The sequence below is a fragment of the Equus quagga genome, unplaced genomic scaffold, assembly GCF_021613505.1.
Source record: "Equus quagga isolate Etosha38 unplaced genomic scaffold, UCLA_HA_Equagga_1.0 146_RagTag, whole genome shotgun sequence".
Classification (NCBI taxonomy): domain Eukaryota; kingdom Metazoa; phylum Chordata; class Mammalia; order Perissodactyla; family Equidae; genus Equus; species Equus quagga.
This window is the reverse complement of record NW_025796728.1, coordinates 9,845,287-9,859,075: the sequence shown is the minus strand read 5'-3', so window position 1 is coordinate 9,859,075 and position 13,789 is coordinate 9,845,287. Positions and strand designations below refer to the sequence as shown.

General features: G+C 41.5%; 2 protein-coding genes across 7 annotated transcripts in view; one reads left to right on the top strand and one right to left on the bottom strand.

Annotated features, from left to right (window-relative positions):
• Positions 1–988: 988 nt before the first annotated feature.
• On the bottom strand, positions 989–1,927 carry LOC124232917 (basic proline-rich protein-like). Its single transcript, XM_046649828.1, has one exon. The coding sequence runs from the start codon at positions 1,925–1,927 to the stop codon at positions 989–991; it is 939 nt and encodes a 312-aa protein (XP_046505784.1).
• The window catches only part of LOC124232943 (NEDD4-binding protein 2-like), an 86,524-nt gene continuing 74,138 nt past the window's right edge, over positions 1,404–13,789 (top strand). For 5 of the 6 annotated variants that reach the window (XM_046649893.1, XM_046649894.1, XM_046649892.1 and 2 more), the window contains exons 1-3: positions 1,404–1,523; positions 8,475–8,534; positions 10,227–10,332. In XM_046649893.1, the coding sequence (XP_046505849.1) occupies positions 10,302–10,332 (31 nt within the window). In that variant the 5' untranslated portion in view covers positions 1,404–1,523; positions 8,475–8,534; positions 10,227–10,301. The remainder of the gene's footprint in view (positions 1,524–8,474; positions 8,535–10,226; positions 10,333–13,789) is intronic. The other variant, XM_046649897.1, reaches the window with a different exon arrangement.

The window sequence follows — 13,789 nt, the reverse complement described above, 5'->3', positions numbered from 1 at the left end:
GTCTCTTTGATGCAAAGGAATATTGTCAGGATGCTGTTTCATTTCTCATGAAAAACAATGGAAGTGGAATAAAAAGTCATTCCAAAGGGAGGGGAACAGAGGGAGGGAAAAACCGATAAGCCAAACCACCACCACCAGCAGAAAGCAAGCGTAAAAAAGTCGTGTACCTGACAGCACTGAATATTTCACGTCAAAGCACAGAAGAAGGAAACCAAGGAAAGCAGAGTTTAGAAGGGAGAAAAAATGGAGCAGGCTTGGGGGACAGGCTAATCATAACAGTGATCGCAAAAGGGTAGAAAACCTCGTTGCTTTCTCTTGGCACCTGAAAACTGCAGCTCCAAGGGGAGCAAAGGTCGGTGCCGCCGGCGCTACACGCGAACTTGCACACGTTTTTGTGCTTCCGCAAGCGTGTTCACTCTGCACGTTGGCAGCGCGGGTTGCATCAGGCAGTCTCCGTCCGGGCCGCGGCCGCCGCGGGTCCCTTTGTCTCCCCGGCTCCGAAGCGGCCGCGCCGCGTCCCCGGCCCGAGCGCGCGGAGGGGCCGCGGGCCGCGCGCCTGGAAACCTCCGCGGGCAGCGCGGCGCGCACGGAGGCGGGGTTGGCGCGCCCGCCCGCCCACCGCGGCCCTGCCCGCCCGGGCTCCGCAGCCCAGTGAGGCCCCGCCGAGGCCGTCTGGCGCGGCCCGCGCTCCTTCCTAACTTGCAGCCGGGACCCGCGCGCTGGCCGGCCGGCCCCCGCTCGCGGTTCCTCCCCCGCCTCGACCACGAGGACGGCCTTGTGTTTCTGTTTTGCTTCTTGGGCTTGGGAGAGCGCGAAGGGGGTTAGGAACCGCGCCGTTTATTTGAAGAGAAATTTCGGGCCCCTTATCGCTACGTTCACCGGCACCAACCGGCTCCCGCCATCCCCCCGAACCCGACACACTGGAAGGGCTTGCCTGCTCCTCCATGCGACCCCCGCCCCCGCCCCGACAAGGGAAGGGGTAAACACGTCAGGCTTGTGGGCGAGCTATCTTGGGGGGGAGGTGGTGGCGAGAGGAACGGATCCAAAGCCGCCGAACCGGCCAGGCCAGGACTCGCTCTCCAGGGGCAGGGAGGGGCGGGGGCGCCCGCGGGCCCGGGTCGCCAGGTCGGCCCTGCGGGGCGAGCCGACGCGCCACGGCGGAGTTCGGGGACGAAGCAGAGGTCGCGGCGGGGAGCCGGCGGGGGTGGGGGAGGCGGAGGGCGGCGACCCACCTAGGCGACGTGGCAGCCATTCCCACCTCCCTGAGACCCCTCCCCATTCGGCCGCCCACCCGCCCTCTCGCGGCTGGCTGCTGCGCGGCTGCTCTTCCGTGGCCGGACGGAGAGCGGCAGTGTCTCCCCGCCGGGCGCTCACCGCGCCCCCCCCCCACCCCGGGCTGCTGGTCGCCAGCCCAGCGCCGCGCCAGAGAGCGCAGCGGCGGCGGCGGGAAAGGCTGCGGACCCGCGGCGCGCACTCGACGACGCGGCGCCGGCCTCGACGCCCTCGGCGCGTTCCGGGAGCAGGTAAAGGCGGCGGGTGGGAGCTGGGGCCGCGGGGCGGGTGAGGGTCCTGGGGAAAGGGGGCCCGGGGCCCCGAGCCCAGGCGGAGGGCGGCGCTGCGACCGAAACCCAAACCCCGCAGGTGGGGGGCCCGCGCTGTCCGGCCCGGAGGCCGGGCCGCCCCGACGGAAGGGAAGTGAGGCGTCGGCGAGGGGCGGGCCCTGGCGCGCCGGCCGAAGGCGGGGGCCGCGGCCGCTTCCTCGGCCTCCAGGCCCCAGGCACACCCCTCTCGCCCCCCGGGGCGCCCTCCCTGTCGGTTCCCGCCGGGATTGACCTCGCGCCCCTGTGAGCGCCTTTGGCGTTTCCCAGGCGGAGCCTTCTTGGAACTTCGGGCCACCCTCCCGAGCACGTAGTCCTAGCAGAGCCATTTATTTACTCACTTGTTCAAACCCAAACAGCCTCTCACTCCCCATATGCCGATTTTGGATACTGCGGGGACGTGCCCTGTCTTTGATCTCTGTCCCTCTTTGACCCGCGTCCGCACTCCCCGCCCCCACCGCAACTTCGAGCCTCGCTGGGACCCTCCCCAAACCCTGCTGCCATCCAGACCCTCTCGGAGGTGTGCGTTTGGAAATCGGTGTTTGATAGTGAGTCATCTGACCGGTGGCACAGTTTATTCCTTAGGCTCTTTTGGTTAAAACAGCTTTTTCCCTCAGAAAGAGAGCTAGAGTAATTAAAAAAAAAAAGTGTAGGTGCCAGATTACGCTCAGTGTTGGCTTTAAAGGATCTTCCTCTCGGCAGCAGTCTTGGGATCTGATATTTGGCACCGACACGTTTGTACACATTCTCGCCATGCAGTGGTTGTAATGTCTCCATAGCGCAGTTCTGACTTGAAGGCAGGATTGGCTGGTTTTTCTACTCGACATCTTTAAGCCAATCAAGAAGCGCTGCTTGCCTGGAGACTGCTTAACTCAGAAAAGGTGGGGATTGGTTGAGCTCAGAGAAGAAAATCCTCAAGATCAACCTGGCCTCTCTGAAAACAACGACTGATTTGCAGCTGCCTCTCTTCTCTCACTTAAAAAAAATGTTATCTTTTCATCCCAACATCAGCTTTTTCGTTCCGATTTTATTATTTTCATTGCTTTTTTCCTCTCAAACACCCGGCTCTCTTTTCTAACTCGTTTTAACTCGCCTCCTTCAATTTTCAATGAAAGAATCCTTACCCGTGTTAAGAAATGTTAACATCGTGTGTTTTGATAATCAGCATGGTTCCATTTTCTTACGTTGTCCGTTTTTAAAGGTCAGAAATTAAATCAACAATTTTTAGTTCCTGTGTCAGAGCCTTTATTAAAGTGGCTGTCTTGGGATGGGGGTCTGCAGTGGTGGAGGTGGTGGGAAGAATAGGAAAGCAGTGGCTCCTTTTCTGCAAGGAGGCTACAATTTCGTTCATGAAAAAAGACTGACGTATGAAAGAATTAAAAAAAACCCAGTGCAAATCAGCATACAGTACTTAGGAATATAAATTTGTGTACCTGTTGACTTCAGTTCCTTTGAAGGGGAGAGTAAAGAGGACCTGAGTACTGGATTTCAAAGAAAAAGTGGGCTTAAGTTATGGTAGAGGAATTTTTTTTCTTTATTAAAGTAGGCATAGTATCTTGTACACGATAGAGGCTAAAATAAATATTATCCGTGTAAGTGCATGTTATTTTAACACCGAGGATTTCCCTTTTTTAAAAATCTTCTTTTCCTTTATGATTATCCATGGTTATGCATGTCTTGTGATATGCAAAGCAGGAACCATTTATTAGCCAATGTGAATTTTTGCCTCCCTTCTCCTTGGCTTTTTATTGCAAACTCACGTTGTAAGTCTTGGGGAGAATCTCAGTATGTCAAGTCAAACATCTAATCTTAGATAACTTTTTTAAAAAATTGAGGTATAATTGATATGCAGTATTATATTAGTTTCAGATGTACAGGATAGTGATATGACATTTGTATGCATTGCGAAATGGTCACCACAGTAAATCTAGTAATTGTTGCCTTACAAAGTTAATACAACATTATTGACTGGAGTATTCAACGTGCTGTACATTACATCCCCATGTAATCATGATCAGATCACTATTAAATGCCTTTAGAAGTAGTTTTATTAGGAATTAAGAAAAGATTGAACTTTTTTGATATTTACCATGCCAGGCAATGAGTAAAACAAATGTTGTTATCATCTTCATCACTCTCATCCTCATAGTAATATAAATGCCAGGCACTGTTTTAAGCATTATTGTATTTTTAAAAATTTTTTCCTTTTTCTCCCCAAAGCCCCGCCGTACACAGGTGTACATTCTTAGTTGTGGGTCCCTCCGGTTGTGGCATGTGGGACGCCGCCTCAGCGTGGCCTGATGAGCGGTGCCTTGTCCGCGCCCAGGATTCGAACTGGCGAAAAACCTGGGCCGCCATAGCGCAGTGCGTGAACTTAACTACTCAGCCACGGGGCCGGCCCCAGCACTAGTGTATTTAATTCTCAGAATTCTATGAGATTTGTACTATTATCGGTTGTAGTATTGTACAGGTGAGGAAACAGAAAATCTGAGAAATGTGAAGAAAGTTGCCCAAAGTCACCCAACTAGTATTTGGCAGAAAAGGATTCAGTCAAGCCTGGATCTTTGTGACCCAAAAGTTGACTCTTAGCACATTCTTTCCATGGCCCTCTGAAACAAAACCTTTGATATCAAGTAAATGATTACATTTCCAAATAACTACCGTTCATCCCATCAGTTGTGAGATGAACTATTATTTTATGTACCTCTACAAAATTAAAAAAAAACCCCAAAAACGCTCCAAGTAAACTGTGACGTGTCATTGAGTTTAGGAGGTATCCTTACTGCAGAAATGTAAACACGCCTTAAAATTGATGAAATAGGATATATTGGTTTGTCATCTGAACATTTTTCCCTCTATGTTACAATAAATAATTCAATTTGTTTATATTAAATCTTGTACAGATTTTAACATTACTTGGAATTTTGGTTTATTGAGTTTGCTTTTAAGTACTTTCCTACCCACTGGACGAAAGTCTTAAAATATGCCTCGATGGGCAGGCTGTTGGAAAAATCTCAACATTGTCCTCCAGAAGTTATTTTTTTGGTACATCTAGATTGAGTTTAATCAATTTGTGCTGTCCAAACTCATATACAAAAATTAAAAGAGCATTTTATTAATTTCCATGGAGGAATAAACTGGCTAAGCCAGCTAGATTTTTATGACTATTAGTCAGTAGAATTACAGGATCGAAGAATCCATGTGTTACACTTGCCTGAGCACTGCCTCTGAGTGTCCCAATTTCACCAAACCTCACCAGACTCATGGTGGACACTGTATTTTTCTGAATGTGGATTGTGTGTTCATATCCTTTGATCATCTGTTGGGTCTGTTTTTCTTAAAACTTTGAGAAAGACCCAAACATATTAGTGTCTTTTTTCCTGGAAAATATTTTTCTCTAGGTTTCTTTTCACTTTTGGTTACTTTTAATTGTCAGAAGTTTAAAATGTTCATATATGAAATCAGTCATTCTTTTCCTTTGTCATTGCTTCATACTTCCAAATTAAGAAATTTCATTGTTTTATAGATGTGATAATAAGTTTTTCCCCAATATTTCTAAAATAAACTCTATAATCAGAATTTATTTTAGTATAAAATGTGACACCACCTTAATTGTTTAAATTACTATTAAATCATGTTAATTCTATTAAAAAATTCTGTCTTTCTTGTTTTAGAAAGCCTATGTTATTACATATAAATTTAGAGGTATAGTTAGGATTATTTCTGGTCTCTTGACTTCTCATAATAGTTCTTCAATTTTTTTTTAAATGGTTTTTATTATTATTATTATTTCTGTGTGTGAGGGAAGATTGTAGCTGAGCTAACATCTGTGCCAGTCTTCCTCTATTTTATGTGGGATGCTGCCACAGTCTGGCTTGACGAGCGGGGCTAGGTCTGCTTCAGGGATCTGAACCTGCGAACCCTGGGCCACTGAAGCAAAGTGTGTGAACTTAACCACTGCGCCACTGGGCCGGCCCCAGTTCTTCAGTCTTTCACTGGATTTTTGTAGCTGTACTATTTAATTTTATTATGTTGCTTTCATAATAGGCTCTGATATTTAAGTAAAGTGAATTTCCCCCTTGTCTTTTTTTTTTTTTTTTTAAAGATTTTATTTTTTCCTTTTTCTCCCCAAAGCCCCCCCGGTACATAGTTGTGTATTCTTCGTTGTGGGTTCTTCTAGTTGTGGCATGTGGGACGCTGCCTCAGCGTGGTCTGATGAGCAGTGCCATGTCCGCGCCCAGGATTCAAACTAACGAAACACTGGGCCGCCTGCAGCGGAGCACGCGAACTTAACCACTCGGCCACGGGGCCAGCCCCTCCCCCTTGTCTTTTTTAAGAAAAAATTTTTTATACATCCTCTCTATTCATTAAATTTAAGAATTAATTTGGGAGACTGGCATGAATAATATTTAATTTCTCTGTTCTGAAGCAGGGCATCTTTTTTTAAAAAATTCCTTTGTGTCTTTGAATTTATTGCTTCTTCTGTCTGGAGTGTCTTTACTGTTCCCCCTGCTCTCCTCCCTAAACTGTCTGCTAACCTACTTCAAGATTTAGGTGGTATTTGTTGTGAAGTGTTCCTTCCACCCCGCAGCAGAGATAATCGCTCACTCTTTGTGTCACCTCTGAGCCTTTGATGTATTTCCATTATACACTGATTGCTGTGTTGAGCTGCCTCCTCCCTCTAGTAACTGAAGCTTACTCACTTTTAAAATCGCCTAACACTGGTCCCAACACTGGGTATGTAGGTATTAAATAAATATTGGCATGAATAAAGGAGATATTTTACTTTTAAAAATATTTTTCCCAGTTGCCATTTGTTCGCTGGTAGTTCTCTAATTTCCAACTCAAAGCTCTTTCCTGGTAGCTGAACTCGTGTGTCATCTGTATGCGTGACATGTCCATTTGTGTGCTCCCATAGTACCTCAAACCGAGCAGATCCCAAACTGTAGTCGTTATCACCCGTCCCGTCCCTCTCCCAACCTCAAACCAAAAATCTGAAACAAACTGCTGCTTTTCTGTCTTCTTTCTAGAGGAAGATTAAATGAGATAACGTATGTGTGGTAAGAATTCAGTAAATAGTAGACCCTGCTAAAAACTTGACAGAAACATGACCTATTCCTCGTCCTCTTCTTTTTTCCCCGACATTCTGGTTGATCACTGAGCCCTGTTGGAATTTTCCTCCTTAATATCTCTTGAGTCTGGGCCTTTTCTCTATCCCCAGGGGTACCAGCTTACTCCGTGGTTAGCATCATCTCTCACCTGGCTTGCTTCAGTAGCCTCCTAAGTGGTTATCCCTGCTTCCAGTCTTGCCTTCCAATCTGTTTTTCCCACTGTAGCCAGAGTAATCTGTCTAGCACATTTGAATGTGTAACTCCCCTGCTAAAAACCTTTTTTGTGGCTTTTCATTGCCTTCAGCATGAAGTCTGAACTTCTTAATTTGGCTTTCGGGGTCTTCGTGATCTGACTTCTGTTTACTTCTTCATCTTCATCCTCCGTGTTACTTTCTCCCTTTGCCCTCAATATGCTAGTCATTCAGTCACTTGCATTTCTTCTTTAAGATGCCAAGTTTGTTAAATCTAAGCCTGAGTAGAGAAGCTTCCCTCTGTCTGGAATGCCTTCTCTACTTCCTTGCTTCCCTCCCCTTTGGTTTCATTAACTCAGAGTTGTCTTTCAGGTCTCAGTTGAGGTGACACCTCTATGGGGAAGTCTTCCTTGATACCTCAAGGCTGGCTTACATACACCTTCTGTTTGTTTCCTTAGCATTCTATATCATCTTATCACATTGGAATTGCTTTACTTGTTTGTCATCTTACCATGTACTGGTTAGGATGTAATAAAGGGAAAAGGTAAATTGGCTGTCTTAAAAAATGATATGACGGGCCAGCCCAGTGGCCTAGTGGTTAAGTTTGGTGTGCTCTGCTTCAACAGTCCAGGTTCAGTTCCTGGGCATGGACCTACACCACTTGTTGGTGGCCATGCTATGGCGGTGACCCACACACAAAACAGAGGAAGATTGGCACAGATGTTAGCTCAGGGCGAATCTTCCTCAAGCAAAAAAGAGGAAGACTGGCAATGGATGTTAACTCAGGGTGAATCTTCCTTGGTGCAAAAAAAAAAAAGGTGTGATTTGCACAGAGTATACTAAAAGGAGAATTAAATAGTAATTTTGGGGTTTACCAGTAAAAAGGGGAAAGAGACATTACATCTGATAGGTGAAAGTTTTCTAAGTCAGCAAAGGCATACTTGGTAGGCCCTTTTATATCTTGAGTGAAATATATCTTTTGATGTATAATTTCCATCTGTTCAGTTTTTCTGTGTATTAGTTAGAACTTTTTGGATTGCGGGTAACAGACATACAGTTTGAAATAGCCTGTGGAGAGAAAAGGTACTGGTTATACCAGTATGTAGTGGTATGTACCAGTTGCTGGTTATACCAATAACCATATAACAGAAATTGCAGGCATAGAGATGCATATCCATAAGGAGCTAAGGCTTAACTTGCCCATAGTTGGGCCTTTCCTATACTTCAGTCTATGCATACTGGCATCATTTCTCCTACTGTGGATATGCTTCCTTACATGTTGGGACCTGGTTCCTGGAAGCACAGGCTTGTCTACTTAGAGCCTCATGTCAGAGGCTCTAGATAGATTTGGTCACATGCCCATTCCTTGATCACTTTCTGCAGCTGAGGGGATGAGGTACAATGCTTAGTTCAGCCTAGGTCATGTGATGTGCTCACTTATATGGCCAGGGGTCCCTTAGTAGAAAACAGAGCCCTGGTAGGGTAGGGGAGGAGAAGAGGGAGCTCTCGGCAGACACAGAGAATATTCATTATGATTCTTAACCACCTTTCTGATTACAAATTTATTTTCCTAGGTACTTTGTGAGAAAGAGAGACCTTGTATTATGGACCTGAGTATCACTGCCAGACAGATGGTAAGTATTATTTAAGTCATAGAGTATGAATATTTTTCACATAGGTTTTTAAGCTTTTATTTACATATTTGAGTGTTTAAAAAATCTCTCATGAGAAGGAAAATGTTATCACAGATTTTCTTACTAGAATTTCTCCAAGAGCTTGTGGTTGCATACATATGTTGATCCAGGAAGTCTAAAGAACTATATCGTGGTCCTAGTTTTCCCATTTAATGTGTGTTTTAATTTCTCTGCTGCTAAAATGCTACTTCTTGCTAACATATAGTTAGCCATCCACAAATATTATTTGTGCACCTATTTTATGTATAGGACTATGGCTAAGTGCCAAATTGGAGTATGTGTCATAATCTATGTTCCCGAGGAACATAGCTAATTGGGGAAATAAACATATGTGGATGAAATTATGTCAGTAAAACCAACAATGTGAGGCTCTAACATAACTAAGCAAGTCTAGTACTGGCAGTAAGTAATGAAAGATTGTAGAAAATGTTCAAGAATTATAGAGGAAATACATCTTTCTGCCCTACTCTGGCCAAAAGCTATATAATGTTCAGCAACTGGCTTTTCCCCTTAAGAATATGTCTCAGAGTTCTTTCTGGTTTCTACATTCCACCTTAAACTTTTTAATAGCTGCATAGTATTCCAAAGTAGGATTTTCTCTTTTTTTGCAATAATTTATTAACCATACTCTTGTCCATCCAATATTTAGGATGTCTTCAATTATCAATTATAATAATTCTTATGACAGAGAGTTACATTTAAGATTATTTGTTAATTGGGTTACATTTTCTATAAATCCTGTCTTTTTAATTACATACCCTTTGGTACCTTGATGAGATTTAGTATCTACCTTACCCTTATCACAGCGGTACACTTAAAATCATCTTGTAGGCAACTTAAACCCCAGTGAAGATTGATTGTACTATTCTTGGTAGTGTTTGTTTCAGAGGGAGATATTTTCTGGTCTTGTCTGGAATCATGCCAGTTTGGGTCCTGTAACTTCCCTGTATGTTCCTTATTTTTTTTTGTTTGTTTGTTTTTGTTCCTTTTTTTGATGGTTTTAAAGAAGTAAATTATTATTAGTATGTTTTATTGTTAGTATCAGTTTTCTTAGGCCTATTCTTCCTAGATGGTTAATATTGAGTATTAAATAGAATATCTTTCTTGATTGTTATAGAAATTTATTATTTTTTGGATATTTTTCCATAAAGGTAAGTAATTTAAAATTATTTTATATAAAACTCCTTATAATATGTACATATAACAGATTTATTCATAAAATGATATGGGGAATTTTTTTAGTGTTGGGTTAATGATTTAGTTTTCAGTAGGATGGTTTTTTTGATGTGGTGTTTATTGATTTATCCACTTGAATGGTAGTACTGACCATTGCCATATGACTGTTTGAGTTTGTGTTCACTCTACTAGTATTTATAGATTTCATGTTCAACCTGAATTTTTTTTAATGGTTAAAAGAAAATATGTCCTTTTATGTTTAAAAAAACTGGAGTTGGTAAGACCTCTGTTTACTATGCTGGAATATTTTGATGATAATTAGTGAGCAAGTATGTATAAGGTTCTCTAGCAGGTTAAAATTGAATAAAAGAGGTAGAAGAGCTTGGAAAATATGTGTATGAAATTTATGTATTCATGGTATCACTATTAATAAAAATTTATATTATTTGTTTTTAGGTTCTTCATTTGAGCCAGTCCTTTCACATTTCTCCATAATACATCAGACCTTACTTACCCATCCTTATTGCCCATATGTTTTTAGAATACACTCTATTTAGGTCAGGTATGTATGTGAAGAAGTTATACAAGCTTGTTTAAACTAGTATGTTAATAAGACTGTCTATGGAAAAAGGAAGATACGTAAAATCAGGTGTTAAGAGTTAAACGTGAACATAAGTGAATAAATGGGATTGAAATAAACTGGATATACAAAGTAAAACTGATAATTGGAAGGTAGTGTCAACTATGTATGTTTTTATACGTAAGAGTTTCTTCACTGTACTAATTATTGGTCGGACACTCAAACTGCCTGTATATTTAGATGTTTTTCCATAAAAGTAGACACAATACTTAAAGAGAGTAGAAGGAATATATAGTTTATAAGCTGGAAGAAGTATAGAGGGAAGTCCAAGATTCAGCTTTAATTGATAATAGTGATTGTTGTTTTTTCCCTGATTGTGAAAAAAATGTGTACATTATACATTATTTGGAAAATACAAAAGTAATATATATAAAAAATTGTATGTTAAAAATAAAGTTACTTTTGGAGCAGGCCTGGTGGCGCAGTGGTTAAGTGCACACGTTCCGTTTCAGTGGCCCTCGGTTCACAGGTTCGGATCCCAGGTGTGGACATGGCACTGCTTGGCAAGCCATGCTGTGATAGGCATCCCACATATAAAGTAGAGGAAGATGGGTACGGATGTTAGCTCAGGGCCAGTCTTCCTCAGCAAAAAAGAGGAGGATTGGCAGCAGATGTTAGCTCAGGGCTAATCTTCCTCAAAAAAAAAAGTTACTTTTAATCTCATTACCCAGAGGTTTCCTTTCCAGTCTAATATCCTAGTCTAATCTAGTCCAGTCCCATTTGAGTATCTATGTAAATTATGTTTAGTTTTATGTCTTGCTTTCTTTTCTAACATTGTTTTAAAAAATTCCAATTAAATGTTACCCAAAATATAGTCTTTAATGGCTGTATAAAATTCCATTTTATGAATCTGTAGGGATATGGTACTTAGTGGAGTCTAACAAATCTGGGTTCAGATCCCAGTTTTGCTACTTAAGAGCCTTAAGCCTGATAATTACTTTTTCTAGTCCTTAGTTTTCTTTTTTTTTTTTGAGGAAGATTAGCCCTCAGCTAACATCTGCTGCCAATTCTCCTCTTTTTGCTGAGGAAGACTGGCCCTGTGCTAACATCTGTGCCTATCTTCCTCTACTTCTTACATCTTGGACACCTACTACAGCATGGCTTGCCAAGTGGTGCCATGTCCGCACCCGGGATCCAAACTGGCGAACCCGTGGCCACCTAAGTAGAACGTGCAGGCCCAGCCTCTGCGTCACGGGGGTGGCCCCCTTAGTTTTCTTATTTATAGTATAGGCATAATATTACTTACTGTTTTAAGAATTACATAAAGTCATAATCTTAGCATTCTAGCTGGCGTGCATTAAGTATTTAATAAATTATACTTGTCACCAGAAATTATTTTATCATTCCTTTCTCACCAAATATTTTTCAGTTTTTCTTTGTAGAAAAATCACTGTATTTTGAATGTCTCTATATAAATGTTTCTGTAAGTTTGTGATTATTTTTTATGATGAATTCCTGGAATTCATTTTAATATACTTAGAATATATGTAATCTAAAATTTCTTGATATGTAGTGGTGCTTTGCTTTCCAGAAAGGTTATACCATTTTATACTCTTTACAGTGTATGAGAATTCCTGTTTTGCTATAGCCTTGCCAACACTGGCTATTATTACTTTAAAAATTATTATTTTTTATTTAATAGGCAACATAATATTCTCTTTCAATTCTCTTTATTAATGAATTAAACTTTTTAGTGTTTATTGAGTATTTCTATTTCTTCTTAGAATTCTGACCTATTGCTTTCCTGTTCTTCTTGGTTCTTATTCCCTACCTTAATCCTTCATTCATCCAGCAGAAATTCATTGAGTGCTAATTATGTGCTAGGCCTTGTTTTAGTATTGGTATTTAGTTTTGGTACTTATTATTTAGTTTAGTGATGGTATTACATGAGTGAGCAGAATTGACAAAAACATTTGCCTTCAAAGAGCTTACTTTCTAGTGTCAGGGTATATAGACATTAAACAAAATAAACATCTAAATTATGGAGTGATAACTGCTTTGGAGGAAAAAAATAATGAAGGGGAGATGGAGAGAATGTGTGTCTGTGCAATTTTACATAGAGCCGTTAGGGAAAGCCTCACTACAAGCGCACCATGAGTAAAGTTTTATAAGTCAGGAGTGAGTCAGGTAGATATCTGGGGAAAGTGCATTTCAGGCTAAGAATCAAGTATAAAGGCAGTGAAGCAGAATACTGGGTGAGTTTAAGAAAGAGCAAGAGAAAGAGTATCAAAAAATGATTTGAGAGAGTTATTATGGAACCAGACTGTTTAGGATCTTAACGAGGCCATTTTAAGAACTTGGGCTTTTACTCTGCATGAGATGCAGAGCTATTGGAGGTTTTAAAGCAAAGGAGTGGACTGATTTGACTTATGATCTGCTGGTTTAATGCAGTCCGTGTCAACATTCCATCTGGCTTCTTTGCAGAAATTGATAAGCCGATTCTAAATTTCACATGGAAATGCAGGGGGCCCAGAATAGTCAAAACAGTCTTAGAAAAGAACAAAATTGGAAGACTCACATTTCCTAATTTTAAAACTTACTAAAGCTACAGTAATCAAGACACTCTGATACTGGCATAAGAATAAACATGTAGGTCAATGAAACAGAATTGAGAGTCCAGCAATAAACTCTTAGACTTAATGGTCAGTTGATTTTTGACAGGGGTGCCAAGACCATTCAATGGGGGAAAAATAGTCTTTTCAACAAATGGTGCTGGGACAATTGGACATGCACATGAAAAAGAATTAACTTGGACCCCAATCTCACACCATATACAAAAATTAACTCAAAATGGATTAAAGACCTAAATGTAAGAGCTAAAACTATAAAACTCTTAGAAGAAAACAGGTGTAAATCTTTGTGACCTTGATTTAGGCAACGGTTACTTAGATAGGACATAAAAGTGTAAGTGACAAAAGAAAAATAAATTCATCAAGATAAAAAATATTTGTGCTTCAAAGGACACTATGAAGAAAGTGAAAAGACAACCCACAGAATGGGAGGAAATATTTGATAAAGGACTTGTATTCAGAATGTATAAAGAACTCTTACAGCTCAATAACACAGACAAGTAACCCTTAAATTTAAAAATGAGCAAAGGATCTGAATAGACATTTCTTCAAAGAAGATATACAAATATCAATAAGTACATGTAATGATGGTCAACAACGTTAGTCATTAGGGAAATGCAAGTCAAAACCACAACGTGATATCATTAGGATGGTCATAATTAGAAAGACAGACAATAACAGGTAAGAATGTAGAGAAATGGGTGAAATTGCTGGTGGAAATTAAAATGGTACAGCCAGTTTGGGAAACATTCTGGCAGTTCCTTACAGGTAACAGAATTATTATATGACCTGAATATATTTTTAATTTA

Coding starts and splice junctions, on each gene's coding strand:
- LOC124232917 (XM_046649828.1), bottom strand. CDS start 1,927: ATGGCTCTGCTAGGACTACGTGCTCGGGAGGGTGGCCCGAAGTTCCAA.